General features: G+C 33.0%; 1 protein-coding gene across 18 annotated transcripts in view; it reads right to left on the minus strand.

Moving 5' to 3' along the window:
• The window catches only part of ERC2 (ELKS/RAB6-interacting/CAST family member 2), a 547,528-nt gene that overhangs the window by 106,934 nt on the left and 425,207 nt on the right, over positions 1–15,387 (minus strand). For 3 of the 18 annotated variants that reach the window (XM_084530654.1, XM_084530652.1, XM_084530653.1), the window contains one exon: positions 11,142–11,207. The exons of the other annotated variants lie outside the window; for them this stretch is intronic. In XM_084530654.1, coding sequence (XP_084386780.1) covers positions 11,181–11,207 — 27 coding nt within the window. In that variant the 3' untranslated portion in view covers positions 11,142–11,180. The remainder of the gene's footprint in view (positions 1–11,141; positions 11,208–15,387) is intronic. 18 annotated transcript variants of the gene reach the window in all.

Genomic DNA, 15,387 nt, shown 5'->3' on the forward strand with positions numbered 1-15,387 from the left:
ATTTGACCCTATCCACATTCTTAGAACTAAAATGAACACTCATGAAAAACTCATGCAGGATCCAGGTCAACAGATGTAAAACACAACACAAAGAATGTGTGCTTCTTTGATGGCTCCAACAAATAAAGATTTAGGCATCAATTGCATTAGGGAACAGTAGTAATTCTTAAATACTTATAGATAGAATTTAAGTTTTCTTATAAAAAGATTTCTGTGTTTGAAATTTATCACCTAACACATTTCAAGGTCCTAGAATGATGTGTGGCAAAATCAATCATGTTTTTAATTTATCAGTCCATCCTTACCTTATTGCAGAATCTATCCAAACTTTTTTTTTTTTTTTTTTTTTTTTGAAGAAGAAGAACTGGAGAACTCATAGAACTGGTTTTCCAGAACTTACAGTTCTTATATAAAATGGAAAGTATTATATATTACTGACCTTCATGCTTGCATCTGGCAAAAATACCTGCTATACTAACAAAGAGGTTCTGATTAGTTAAGTGAGAAGACTGCACTGGCTTCGTTTAAATTGCTTTAATAACCTGATTATATAAATTGGTGCAGGAGCCTTTAAGATAAAGTAATTTCAGTAAGGGTGTTTTTATTTTACCTTATGGACACCATTTTCTTCTAGATTGGGCTTTTCTGCTTGAAGATGCTACTGCCACTAGCTGTTCTTCACTAACCATCAACTGGATGTTACCACACACTTTCCAACTGAAAGAACCATGTCAAAGTACCCTCTAGTCCACACCATGTAATGATAAACAGGCTTGCTCACACCCATTCATCACTACTTAAGTTAAACTGGCTCAGTTTGCTTGAAGTTGATATGGGACTGATGGGAGTGATTTCTTCTGTTGATGGATCTGGGAGGGTAACAATCTATATCAGAAAAAAATGTAACAAACACACAAAGGTGGATGGTAATAACATCATCAGCTGGCATAGCTGTTTGTGGAGTGCTCTGCCCAAATTCTGCCCATGGCCTAAGGTTGTGGACAGATACCCTCAGCTATATCTGGGTGTGCCAATGAAAGAGATTCCAGATGCCTAGCACTTTCCCTTCCAAGTTTGCTACTCCTTCAAATCTTTCAGTAAAGCTGTTCAAGTGAATAGCTTACTCATTTTAGTCAAAAAGATCTGAGTTTAAACAACAACAAATGCATATGGATACATAATCAGTGTGGGACAATGTAGCAGAATTGGGATTATTAACAGGCAAGCATTCCTTAATTATTTCTAATCCATTACATAAACATTTGCTGCTATCACTCAAGTACACAAATAGCTCAGTGTTATCTAAGTGATGTTCTCAAGACACTTGATACTGAACTTACTTAAATTACATGAATAAATACTTTCCCTAGACTTCTGTATTACACTATTAAAGAACAATTTAGTGGCTCCAGCCACTGATTCATTGTTTAAATTCAAGCCTCTGAACAATCCAATATGGCTCAATACTTTTTCTTTGACAGAAAAATGGAATGGCTATGGAGGCAGCATGCACTTCCTGAAACAGCCAAATGTTTGGGGTGTTTTTTATTGTCAGTTTCATTGCTTCTATACCTGACTTGGCTCAATTCACCACACCCAGATGAAGTTGTAGGGATGTTTCTTTTACTGCATGTGTGTGATCTGAAAATCTGCATTAGAAACCACAGTCTACAACCAATCTGCATTAGAAAACACAGCCAGAATAACGTGAAGTATAAGGGACAGGGTAGTGTCTCAAAACTGGCTCCAGACCCTGTGGCTATGATAGCAGTCATCACCTATCAAAGCTTTAACTTGAGAAAATCAACAGATGTGTACAATGACAACTGGTATTTCATTGATGTTAAGTAGGTCAGTACTATAAGTATTGTAACTACTAAATAGCTATATGATTTTTTATTAAAAATAAATACTAAATTGTTATACATTATTTTTGTACTGTATTGACACATTTCCTCTTGTATTTTTCATAAACTTTCCAGTGTAACTTATATAAATATGATGATTATTCAAATTTTACAGTTTCTTGCTTTTGCTGTTGTTTGTTCATTTGCTGTTGTTTGTTCGTTTGTTTTTTTTTCATGTGTTCATTTACTTTAGTATTCAATTATAAAAGTTTACTTTTAAAAGCTTAAGTCATATGATTTTTCATGAGGTCTTTAATTGACATTTCTGCTTCCAGACAGAAACATCTTCCAACAGGAATGCTGTGCAGACAGTCCCACATTCACTTATTCTAATATTTACAAAAATCTGCTCAAAGCTCACAAGCTTTAAGACAAGTAACAGCAATTTCACATGTTCACACAAGTATTTGTAGAAGTGCAATCCATAATTTCTCTGCATAGTACATTTTCACTACTTTTTTACATTTCAGCTTATCTTTAGATACCAAACCATGTCTAGATTATTTGATTATATTTCAGCATGAAGTCATTGATTATCAACTGTTTACAACAACTATAATTTCTGAAACAAAGTTTAGCCGTAAAAATACATTCTGCCTTCTCTCACTTTCTGCAGTGTTAAAAATTGCTCAAAAATGTTATTTGTTTTCATTATAGAAGAGCAAAAAAGAGCAAGACTGCTGATTGCAGGTCCTGTAGTTGTTGTCTTTAGGACCACTACATCAAAAGCGTTGACATTCGGTTCATCAGCTACATTTTCAGACTGTTTGCACACTTTCTGCACCTGCAGTGAAGAAGCTGAGGCCAAAGTTCAGACAGAATAGCCTGACTCACACAGCTAACACACAAATGACAGACAAAAAAATATTGAATTTATATAATAAAGTTCTATAGCTAGGTATGGGGATGATTTGGTGTCTCATAAATACCAAGGATAAGATAAATACCTGTCAGAGCAAAGTAAAAGACAGTTAGTTTGTGCAAATACCTTTGAGAATGCATATATATATATATATATATATATGCGCACAGATGTTTTTCTACTAAAACCATGAACAAATCACAAGAAACTGCTCTAACAATCTGAATGAAAATTTAATAGTACTGAAATAAATAACAAGACTAATTGAATTCAGTGGGCCCAGTGTCTCAGGTGCTGGCCTTAATTTTGTAATGTATTTGGCCAAAGCAGAGTTGTAACAAAGTTTTTGTTGTTGTTTTTCAAAAGAACAGTATTGATCATCTTCACTGATCTTCCATTCAGTAGGAAGCACAGAAGTTTTACACTGGTCAAGCACGTCATATATTTATTTCCACTATATAATTAATAAAGACTAACAAAACAGGTACAGCTAAATAAATTATGTACTTCTACTGTAAACCCTCTGTCTTCAACTGTGGGTAGTTAGTACCTGAAGGTACTAGCAGTAGTATTAAGAAAAAAATAAAATGTAACTTTTTAATGAATATACAATTTCTGAATTAAAGTGACAACTTTAAACATCTTACATTATGAATAAAATTATTTTAACAAGAAAGAAGAAGAGTAGTCACAGATCTGTCCATCGTTTGCAAAACAAACATTCCTAGGAGGTTCCTCCTTTTGTTTAGTAAAAACCAAGCTGCAGTAACACAAGAATTATGTTCATAAAAAATCACAAATCCAAAATGCCCTTGGGCTCCAGTCAGTGTAGCAACACCCATTTAGGTAATTAAGCATACAGCTAGTATTTTCGATGAGAGAATTGAAATGAACACTGTAAACAGTCATGCTCCCTATTTTTCCATTGCTTTGCATGCTACTGAGACTCATTCCAAAGCTATTTTCCAAAACAGGCTTAACAGAATATCCAAACATTAAAAAGAAAAAAATAATCTTTACTGAACAAGATGTAAATATAAAGCAGAACAATAGCTGAAAGTTAATGTCTTTAAACATATCCTTCTATAGCAACATCAAATCAAATGATCAAATGCTGTTATGCTTCATACTGCTATTAGCAAGGACATTGTAAGAGAAAGCTGTTTCATCACATCTCAAGAAAGACAAAGTGAGGCACCACATTTGTTTTAAAACAGCTTTCTCCTTATTTTCCCTGTAAACACATACAAAAAACATTCAATAGCTAGAAATGAACAGTAAACATTTGCCTGAGAAATAATTGAGAAGCTTTACTTGTCCACCCATTCTGTACAGAGTTTCTACTTTAAAGGTTTTTACTTTTTTACTGAATGCGACTGCTGCCAAAGAGTGACTCCGTCATGACTACTTGGCAAAGTTTTAAAATTACAGACTACTTTTTTCAGCTCATAAATCCAAATTAAAAAAAAAAAAAAAAAAAGCTTTATGATTCTAGTTTCAAAAACATTAGCCTTCACTTGCCGTCAGACGCAATCTTTAGACCCTTTTTGCTTCAGGTGTGAAGGTATCCCTATTTTAAGGATATAACAAACAATCAACTTGTCTGAACACTCCTAAACATCTTTTAAAGCATAACTCACTTCATATCTGACAATAAAGTCTACAGTACTGAACAAACAAAGTACTGTAAAAACAGTTTTCACGTGGACTTGTATTACAGACACACATGGACAATTTGTGGCAAAGTCCTAATTGTTTTTGCCATGTCTGTAGGAAGAAGAATGAAAAAAACAAGCACTTTCCTTCTACCTGCTCACCTCAGCTGTGCCATCAATCTCATTTTCTGAAAGTCACATGGATTCAGTTGCCCATGACACACTACTATATAAGCTTATTTTTTTTTTTTTAAGTTATCATTGCCTACTGATTTTCTTTTGTTTCCTTCGTAAAGGTGAGAGAAGGGATCCTGTTTCTAACAAGCCCCAACCTGTGCATCTACGTGTGGTACCAGATCTCTGGCTGATGAGATTTCCCCAAACACCTAGTCTGCCCCTTAATGAGCAACATTACAACCTTACAACAACCTCTTTACAACCTTACAACACATCCTGTCATTCTACAGTTCCACCATCATTTCATGCCATTTTTCTGTAGTATCTGAGCACTGAAGTGGTAAAGTTTAAAACAGTTTTTGTGATTTTTAGCTTTTAATTTTTCTTAAATATAATTAGAGGACCAGCCTTTATTATCATCACCCAGGTGGAGTACTACTTGATGGCCTTGGAAAAAACTTTTGACTGCATGAGACTATCTGCATAGTACATAGTACCTAAAAGAACATTAATAAGACTATAAAGCCAGGACAGAATTAGATTTGAAACCAAACAAGTTCAGAAGCTAAACATTTTGGTATTTTAAGTGTTCTTTGGATTCAAATTCTGAGAGCAGAAGATGCCCTTTGGCTGCAGTACAATACACAAATTGAGAGTGGTCTACTTCTCAAATTTGTTATATTCAAAACTCACAACAAACTCAAAAGAGATCATTTATTTTGTTCCCAAATTAAAAAAAATAATAATAATAATAATTCTCAAACTAAAATTCTATCCCAAATCTGGTATAGGTTCAGTACTTCAATATCAGTGACAGACAAAATGTGAAATTCGAAAGCCATCTCTTACACTGCTCATTTCTTACAAACTGCAGGTCCAAAGCAGTGACACCATTGAAGCGTATGTCTCACAACTGGTTGCCTCGTGTTTAAAAGGCACAAGTTCTGACTGAAGCTCTTCCCCTGACCGGGTTTTATACTACAACCCAGCACTTGGATTCTACAGTCTCTGTGTGTTTAAAATTCAGCTTTTCTCATATTTGGACACATCAATGTTTCATCTGGCTAGCACCTGCTTTTCCTTAAAGTTTCTAGGACCTTAATTATGCTTTAGGCTTTTAACCATTAAAAAAAAATCAATTGAAATGAAACAAAATTTCTTATGTTAAAAGTAATCAATAGTGGCTTGCAGTCTACACAGGCTTAAGGGTACAGGGAAAACTGCCTATATTTTTTTTTCTCCACACCTATCAGGCTGCTTTGAATTCAGTACTGTTCATGCTAATATTGTGCACAGAGAAAAGAACTGAACTTTGCCAATACCAGACACAAACAGCACTTCAAATTGAGTGGCTTATCACTGAGAAAAAGGCTCATCTAAGCTTATCCTTGGCCAATTACATGGAGTTAATGGAATCAATGTTTCACGCAACTATATATTTCTTGTTTTCAGAAACAACATGATAAACAATTAGACTCTTAAGAAGAATTAGATTGACATTTCAGAGAACCACTTAGGCTAGTTGCCAACCCACAGTATATCTGGTAAATGGAAAATGCCTTCTTTAATCACAAAGGATTTTCACAGAGAGTCTTTGTAGTTAAATTTTTCTGAAATTTTTCAATAGGTGAAGGTGCGAAGAAAATTAACAGTTACTTCTACCACACCCTACCTGAAGACACTTCCAGAAATGTTTGATGTTATTTCTGTATCAAAACATGTAAATTAAGTAACATGAAGGGAAAATTTGCATTTTACAACTTTACATTTTACATTTTTAAAATGATGTATCTATTCCATTCATAACTACAGAAGTAAATTTTTAAATAAAAATAAATTCATCCATGAACAAACAACCAAAATCTGAAAATATTAAGAAGCAGAATCTCATGCCTGCTTTAAAAAGATACTTTGATTGTATAATGACAAATTATAAAATAGGGTAGTGTTCAAAAAATATGAATAGCAAATATTTACAGTTCTCTGACAGCAAGACACTGAAAAAGCTAAATGTAAACAACCTACTGAATTAAAAACAACAACAACACACCCGTCATGAATTTACAAGGCAAGAAAAGTCAATCAGTACACTGAGCCAACACAATGTTATTTCCCTCACTGAGCAAAGATGCTCAGAGAAGAAAACATAGTGTGTTGGCCAAAGGAAGATCATCTGCAGCAGGAGTATAACTGGCCTTCAAGAGCTAGGAGTGTTTTCAGAAAACCCTCTGAAAGGAGAATGAATTTGCTGAGTCTGATCTGAAATGGTTAAAGTTCATTTCCTGAGAATCCCATAAAAATTCCTGATAATTCAATAGCAAATCATTCTCTTGCTTGCCCACCTTAAATAACAAAACTTTATTTCACAATGTTGCATTGAAAATAAATTTGTTAAATCTTAAAAGTTTTTAGAGGTTACTGTGAGAATAGATGAAGAATAATATCCAAAGTCTGCAGAGGCTCTATGCATTCCTTTAACAAGCAGCGCAAAGCTTGCCTAAAGTCCCTAACAAGGAAGGATACCATTTTTTAATTTCCCCCCCACACACACACAAAAAAATGAAAGTAGACTAGACTAGACTACAGAACAGTTCAGTTGAAAGGGACCCTCAAAGATCACCAGATCCAACTGCTGGGCCACTTCAGAACTAACTAAAAATAAATGCACAACTTCTCATCTTCAGCAAAAGAGACAGAGGAATTCACAGCTGAGCTGCAGAATACTCACTGTATGTAAATCTCCCTCTATTGCTATTATAACACTTTAAACCTTGTGAATATATTTTCACAATATAAAATGCATAGAATTAATTACCTGGCACCACTTAGAGGCAGAGAACGGAGAGGGTACTGGCTTTGTTCCAGGGCTCTTTTGGCCTGAGAAGTGAGCTGAGTACTCACTTAAGTATCAAAATATAACCGTGTCTGATACAGCCATCAGCATAGTTAATTTGAATATAATTAAAAAGAGTCATACTAGGTAAAGATGTGATTTAGAATCATCTCCAAAACACATTAAGTTCATGTCTGTGCTTCTCTCTCTCTCTTTTGTTTTAGTATATCACATCACAAAAATTTCTATATGTTTCCACTGTCATGCTCTAGTGTGCTTTTTTTCCAGCTAGTAAAATATTCTTGAATGATCAAAATTTTGTTATCGGATATACAAGTATGAATTCAGAGTGAGTGATTAATTAATTATTATGGTGATTTTTGAGATTTTCATCAAATTACTATTAAATGAGTAACGCCTGTACTCATTACTACTACAAGAATTCCAGGATAATACTATCTTTTTAAATTTTTACAATGCAAGGTCATGATCATAGTTAACTGAAACATTCATTTTGATGTCAACTTTCATATATTGTAGCTTCTAATAAGAAAAATATTCTGACTTTTCACTCGGTAGATAAAGAATCTCAGAGAGAAACCACTTCAAAACCATAATGTTTATTTTACACTACTGTAGCTAAAATTATTTTTTTTTTGCCTCTTGATAGTTTTAAAAATCATTTTACACTTTGTACACTTTTTTTTAAACAAAATAAATGTGGTTTTGAGACTCCAATAGAACATGAATATACTTTTGTTCATAAACAAACATCTTGACACACTCTGTGTCATAATGGAACTGCTGCATTCATAGTATATATAATTTGAAATGTGTGACTAAAATTATAGTAAAAAAGGGAACTATAAAGAAGGTGAATGAGTTATTTCTAGAAATCCACATTCTTTTGATTCAAATATTTCAAAAATTAAATCATTGTTAAAATTGTGTTTTCCTCTCCCACATAAATAAAATATATCGCTCGTGTTCCAAAACTAAATGTCGGGAACCATTCCTTTCAGTCTATAATTATAGCATTGTAAAATGTATCCTAAAAAGAATATCACATAGCAAGTTGTGACAACAGACTTTGTAGAAAGCAAACAAATGATAAAAAATGTGTATTTTACAAAGACCGTAGAATCTGCAAGATTCAACTTTATCAGTCTTTTGATTGTCAATGTCAGTTGCAAGTGGAAAAATAAAATAATCTAATTATCCAGAGCTACAATTCCTTTACCATATCAAAGCTCTAGTCTATGTGGCAGAAAGTATTATAGAGTTATTGTACAATCGAGTCATTTTTAACTCCTGCTGTGCTCAAGCATCAAAAAGCGGGAATAAAGAACTGGAAAGCAGTTTGTGTCATAACTTGGACTCCTAAAGAATACTCCTGAGAACTAAATCCAGTTTTCCTCTGGCTGAATACAAGAGCCAAGAAACTCAGTTCTACCTGAGCAGCCCCCACTGCTGAGCTAGATGCAAACTACTATGCTCACAGAGCCAAATCAAGCTGTTCGCTATAAAGCTTGTGCAAAATAGAAACGTTTATCCATTCATTTCAGCTTTGCTGAATTCAAAGATGTACTTTGAATGCAAAGATGCACTCAACAGATTTTAACAGAGAACATGAGGAAATTCAGTATATCTGTTTTCAGAAAGGCTTATAAATTATTTATTTCCAAATGGGGAAGGAGGTCTATGCCGTGAATTTTCACCTTGTGATAGCCATTAACACACTGAGTGATGGCTGTTCCACCTCCAAGGACAGGTCTACCCATGAGCGCAGTCCAGAGGACCGGCTGCTTTCTACAAGCTACTGATTACACGACCTCTGCAGTGCTCCCTCACTTAAAAAGAAACAGCAAAAAAAGGTATTTGTCGAGTGTCTGGTATATAATGATACCAGATAAATTATGCTGGCATTTGAACAAAAGAGTCAGAAAGGAATGTCTGTTTTTAAATTAGAAATATATTTAGGCTTGGAAAATACACAAAAATTTGCTCTCCACATCCAAACAGAAGAATGATGCTGACAAACAACTGAAAATTACATTGCTTTTAAATAACACCATAAACTGCCATTAAAATATCATGCAGCTGCAGTTAACAGAACTTGCTAATTACTTAAAACACAACACTAAGAAAACCCACAAACCTTTTTTACATTTTTATGTGAAAAATAATTCCAGATTCTTTTTAAGGCTGCTTATTTTCAGAAAAGAAGAAAGTAACTAAAAAAAGTTAGAATGAGTCACATCCGTCTGTACTATTTCCACATGCAACACGTGTGTCCAGACTCAGAGGTTATCTATACATACAGCCTATATGAGTATGACATTTAAAGCCAAATCAGAAAGTGTGTGTGTGTGTGTGTGTGTATATATGTATATATATATAAAGGTTTATAACAATACTCCGATAAACCAAGCTTGCTTTCTTTTAAACGTTAATGGTATCGCAATTGTCATTATTTTATTTCCCAGTTGTGGGATCTTAAACTTCCCCATGACAGAAATCTTCAACAGCTTAATTTTTTTAAACAAAATGCAAATTATTTGTCATGGATATCAATAATTTTGCATCATCTTGCAACTATGCTAAACAGCAGGTATATGAAAGGTTTTTTTAAAAATAAAAATGTTACAAATAAGAACAAAAAATGATTTTGGAGATTTTATTCTAGTCTAGAATGACTTGCCTGAAACATGGCTTATAACATCACTGGAAACAAAACACATCACACAGTCTTCAGCTTGGGGTGTCAGAGGCCAAAGTGATATAAAGAGTAAAGTTAATAACTTTAATAAATTTAACAGCTTTAATAACACATCAGCGCTATTAATATTCACTTATGTGAGTAGATTTTTCTCCTCTGAACAATCCCACTATAGCAAATAGAATTGTGCCAGTAAAAGATAGTGGCGTGAGCAACATTGTCTGAGTGAAGCACCAGTGATGTGTTTACACTGTCATTAACAATGTTAAGAGACCAGAGTAATCATGAGCTGCCTGAGATTACCTAGAGCATCAAAGGCAAGCACCAAAAAAAGTGGATAAACACTGATCAGTAACTGACACAAATGGACAACAGAGTATTTACTCATAATTGAAAGAGACTTAAACAAAATAAGCTGAACTTTTGTATCACAGCCAAATTAATCCATGGATGCTAGTCATCCACAGAAAGGTTATACTTTCCTTATTAAGCATTATCTCTTATCTTAAAATTTAAAAAAAAATATTTTAGCTTAATATTTTTTCCATGCATACTATAAACTACATTCCAGTAAAACTGTATCCATAATCTGTGTCAAATCTTCTTAAGTATCAACCTTTCATATTAATTCTGCAAAGATATTACAGTTTTCTTTCTACAGGATTTTTGAGATGATAGAGAAGTTTAATGCTAGTTTAAAGCAAATCTTATCTCCTGATCACAAGGAATTGTTACGAACAGAAACAAATACACTTTTTTTAAACTTTCAGACCTACCTACATCTTTATCCACAGTAGGGTATGATAAAAATCAAGCTTTAGACCATTGAACAGTCACACATAGTTTCTCATTGTTAATTGCATAGGTAAAAAACACTTTCACATGGTTCACAAACACACCTTTTAAGAAACATACAGCTCCATGCAGTTTAAAATAAAACAATACAAATTAGACTGCAATTCAAAAGATAGAAAAGAGAGTTTCTCACCCCTCAAAATAAAACTGGAACTTTGGTTTATAGGAACGGCTATGCCCATATACCCTCCTCATCATCCTGTGTGCCAGACATTAGGAGATGCACAGAGAAGATGTTAGCATTGGAATGAAAAAAGAAAAGGTTAGTTACTTTGGTGAATATAAAATACACCTTTCTTGCCTGTTAAAAACATGATTTTTTTTAATATAAGCCAGCAAAAGCAAATGAACAAGTTTGTGTTACCTACACAAAAATCTGCATCTATAGCAACCAAAAACCAACAATGCTGTAAATATTTTTCCCACCCAGTTAAAACAGTATGTAGGAAGTAGATTATAAGATTAAATATTAAAATATTAGTTTTTAATTGCATGAAATTCAAACCAACACTGGCAGCAGAAACAGATTAAAATTTATAAGTAAACAAAGAAGTAATTACTATAATCAAATTGTCTTACATTTTGTTAGGTTAAATGACAAAGATACTGCTGAAGAATCAGAAAAATCTGTTGTTAGTGAAGTAAACTTTTCTAATAAGCTATCAATTAAATCTATCTTTTAAGTGAATGTTAAACACTACACATTGTCAGATTCTGTCCTTTATTCCATTTTTGAATCATTAAGATCACTTATTTATTTGCAATTTTTATGTTAAATAACATTAATGGCAATACAAAAATCTTAACAATTTTATGGAATTGTTTTTTAAAAGGGATTATATTACTGTAGATATGCTCAAGGGGAGAAGAGCATTTTTTAAATTCATTATAAACTTGAAGTTAAAGAGAACAAAATGTAAAACTTGAACTAAATCAAGAGAATGAAATGTCCTTCACTGGGTATGTTTACTGAAGATTACACTTTTTATAATGATGCTTTATCTATGTACACACAGATGTCAATGCATATAACTATATAATTCTAGCGTGCCAAATTCTGATGCAATATCAAGCTTCTAGAACAGAGGTGCACAGCATGTGCACTCAGCAGCTCATAATCAAGTAAAACTTATCATTTTAGATATCCTCAGAAATCACTCATTAATATTTTAGAAACATAAAAAATGACATTCTGTAGTTTCAAAACTCTGAGAGCTAGCTGGTGTAACATACTGCTGGCACTTAATTAAATCTAAAAAGCAAATAAAATGAGTAGTAATTAATTATGATTGAAACAGACAGGAATTTTAGCTTGAAAATATACACTGCCAGTATCACTACTGTTCCTAGTCCATTCTTGGAATAAAAAAGAGCTCCCAGATGTCAACTGTTATTAAAAACCAGATGTTAAGATAGATGTCTTGCATATTGCTGAATTAAGTAAAGAAATCTGACAGTCCACTATAAACTTAGATATCATTTAACATGGAAGAAATGTGGGTTAATTTTTTACAGTTAACTTTGAACACATCTTAGTTATATGGTCTGCACACTACAACGCAAAGTAAAGCAAAGCAAAGTAAGCCCTGAATATTCTTACTTATTTTTGGAAAAAAAGGGACAGATTATGTTAAACTTCCAATGAGCTGGATTCTCCTCACTGAAAATATGAGTCCTTCCTCATGAATTCTGCAGGACTAACTGTTATTCAGACCTACTAATGTTAATTGAATTAACTTTGAAGTTCACAGGGGTTTTTCCAGAGTAAAGGTTGAAGAAAGACTGAAGGATTTCTTTTCCACTGAGCAGTTTGATCCTATTTCACTAACAAAATGCATTAGGTTAATCTTTGGTGATACCTTTAAAAATACCAGGAATCAACAAAAATGGGCAACTCAGTTAGAAGGGCTCATTTGGAAACATACCATGTTCATCTCTTTTGCTGTTTACTATATTACAATTCTTAAAATAGCCAAGTATTCATTTTCACTTCAGTTATCTGTGTGATCTCTCTTTTTGTCAGGGTTCTAGAAGAGTTGACAGATCAAGCCTTGTCAAATACTTTTAGAGTATTACATGAAATTACAGACTATATAGTTTGACATTGATCCTCACATACAATAAGGAATAAATTAAAAGCTAGAATGCAGTTAATGTTCATCAACATTATTTTATTGAGTACTGGTCCTGTCAAAATAACTTTCTACCTTCTTTAATTATGCAAAGAGTTTTTTTGATATTATTTTTTTTTTTAAATAATATGTTGAGATTTCTGTAAAGCATTTTATTATTTTCCCCAATATATTTTGTCAGTAAAATTAGCTCTGTGTAGAATGAGTGTTACTGGAGAAGGACAGGGACCCGCAGATACCTATTCTCATCCCAAATTTATTTATTTCAGAACCCCTGATCTGATACAGAAAAGCAGAAAGTTTTGTTTGTTTGTTTGTTTGTTTTTCTGCTAGAGAAAAGAAGAGACCTATAGTACATAAACTGGAAATGTGGTAAATATTTTTCAATAGCACATCAATTCTGGATCATGAAGCTTTTATATCAAGACTGAGATAATTCATAAAAGATATGATTAGCAGTATTCAAAATAATTCCCCACAAATTACAGATTTAATGATGAAATTATTGAATGGTCTGGACCAGATTATGATCATGACTCACTTCATCTTTAACATATAAAATTAACAAAAATCCTGTTCCATCCTTTTTTTCACACATCTGTTTTAGTGATAATTTCTGCACCCTGATCTTATTCTGTACACAAAGAGCTTATTACAAATTTTACAATTTTAATGATTCGTAAATTCATTTAAAAAAAAAAACACTGTGATCTGTTTTGACAGACAACCAAACAGAAAAAAAACACTCACTTGATTTAAAATTCTTAATACTAAAAGCAACCCAAGACCAATCTCAACATAGTGTCAGGTTTTAAAAACTTTTATCTACGTAACATTCTCTCTTGATTTATACCTACCCCTGAAAACTTGCTCTTACCTCATCTGCAATTTCACATCCTAATTATTTATAGATGACAAATAGCATTTTAAGACTTCCACTAACCTATGTAGATGTCACCAACCTACCAACCCCATCAATAAAGTCTACCCTTTCATAACCTAACGCGTCATATTGTCTAGTTAATTATGTCACATATTGGTGCCATGTAATGCACTGACCTAAAAATACGTGATGCTTCATTATAGTTGAGGTAAAAAAAAAAAAAAAACTCCTACAGCTCCTACTCCTGTCAGCCTTCATTTTCATTAAAAAAAAAAAAAAAAAAAAAAAAAAAAAGGATAAAGCAGAGCACCATAATTTCATGCTGTCACTTTTTTAATATAACAGAATGCACAAATATAAGATCTTCATGGAATATTAAACAAACTCTTTGATCGCTTACTATTGCCATTATGCAGAGGGGTTGTGCTCAAGCCTGCACCACTTCCTTCCAGTGCATCGGATGGAAGTTATAAGACTCAACTATCCTTGTCATTCTTCTGCCCGTTACAGTTTCAGGAGTGAATGTTTAATGGCATAAATCATTTTAGTGCTACAGACTTTACAGATTTTGCTGTACGGACAAACACAAGTACCTAAAGGCTCTGGATAAAAGTCACATAAGAAGTAAGATTGTAGACTGTTTTAATAAACAATCTATTATATCAAGAAGCTACGGTTTGGTACCTCAGCAGAAACAGATGATGTAGAAGAATAAAAAATTATTCACTGATGTTCTGAAACAAATTATATTCATTACCTATTTTTGCAGTCTTGACGCACTGTGAAGCAAAATAAAAGCTGCAGTTATGCCTTATCATTTATTAACATTGGATCAGAGGTTTCCAGCAGAATGCTTAGTCTTTCATATCAGTGTGTATCCTATAGAATCATTAATCTATGGCTATTTCAAACAATAAACTATGAACTATGATCAAGCATTTTTTGATTAATGTTTGTGTACATTAACTGCTTTTTAAACTTGGATCTTTCATTGGTTTATAGGGTCAAGAATAGCAGCTCAATGTCAGAAACTGCAAAGCAAAATCTGAATTAAAGACATTCAAAAAGGGAAGAAAAGTCAAGAAACACCATTTGAATTGATAATTATTGTAAAATTATTATGAATTCAAAATATTTATGATATTGATTGCCTTGTATTTTTAGAACTGACATGCAAGCCTTTAATTTAGACTTAATTTAGACTCTCAAATACTATGAAAACCACTCCAAATGAACTATTTATAGATTATTTTGAACTATTTATGAACTATTTATAGATTATTAATTGTGATTGATTGTGATGATTTTGTGCATTCCTTTTGCTAGTCTTTTCTGTGTGCTACTTACCGTATTTGCTCAGCATC

This window comes from Aythya ferina (genome assembly GCF_964211825.1).
Source record: "Aythya ferina genome assembly, chromosome: 10".
NCBI classification, from domain to species: domain Eukaryota; kingdom Metazoa; phylum Chordata; class Aves; order Anseriformes; family Anatidae; genus Aythya; species Aythya ferina.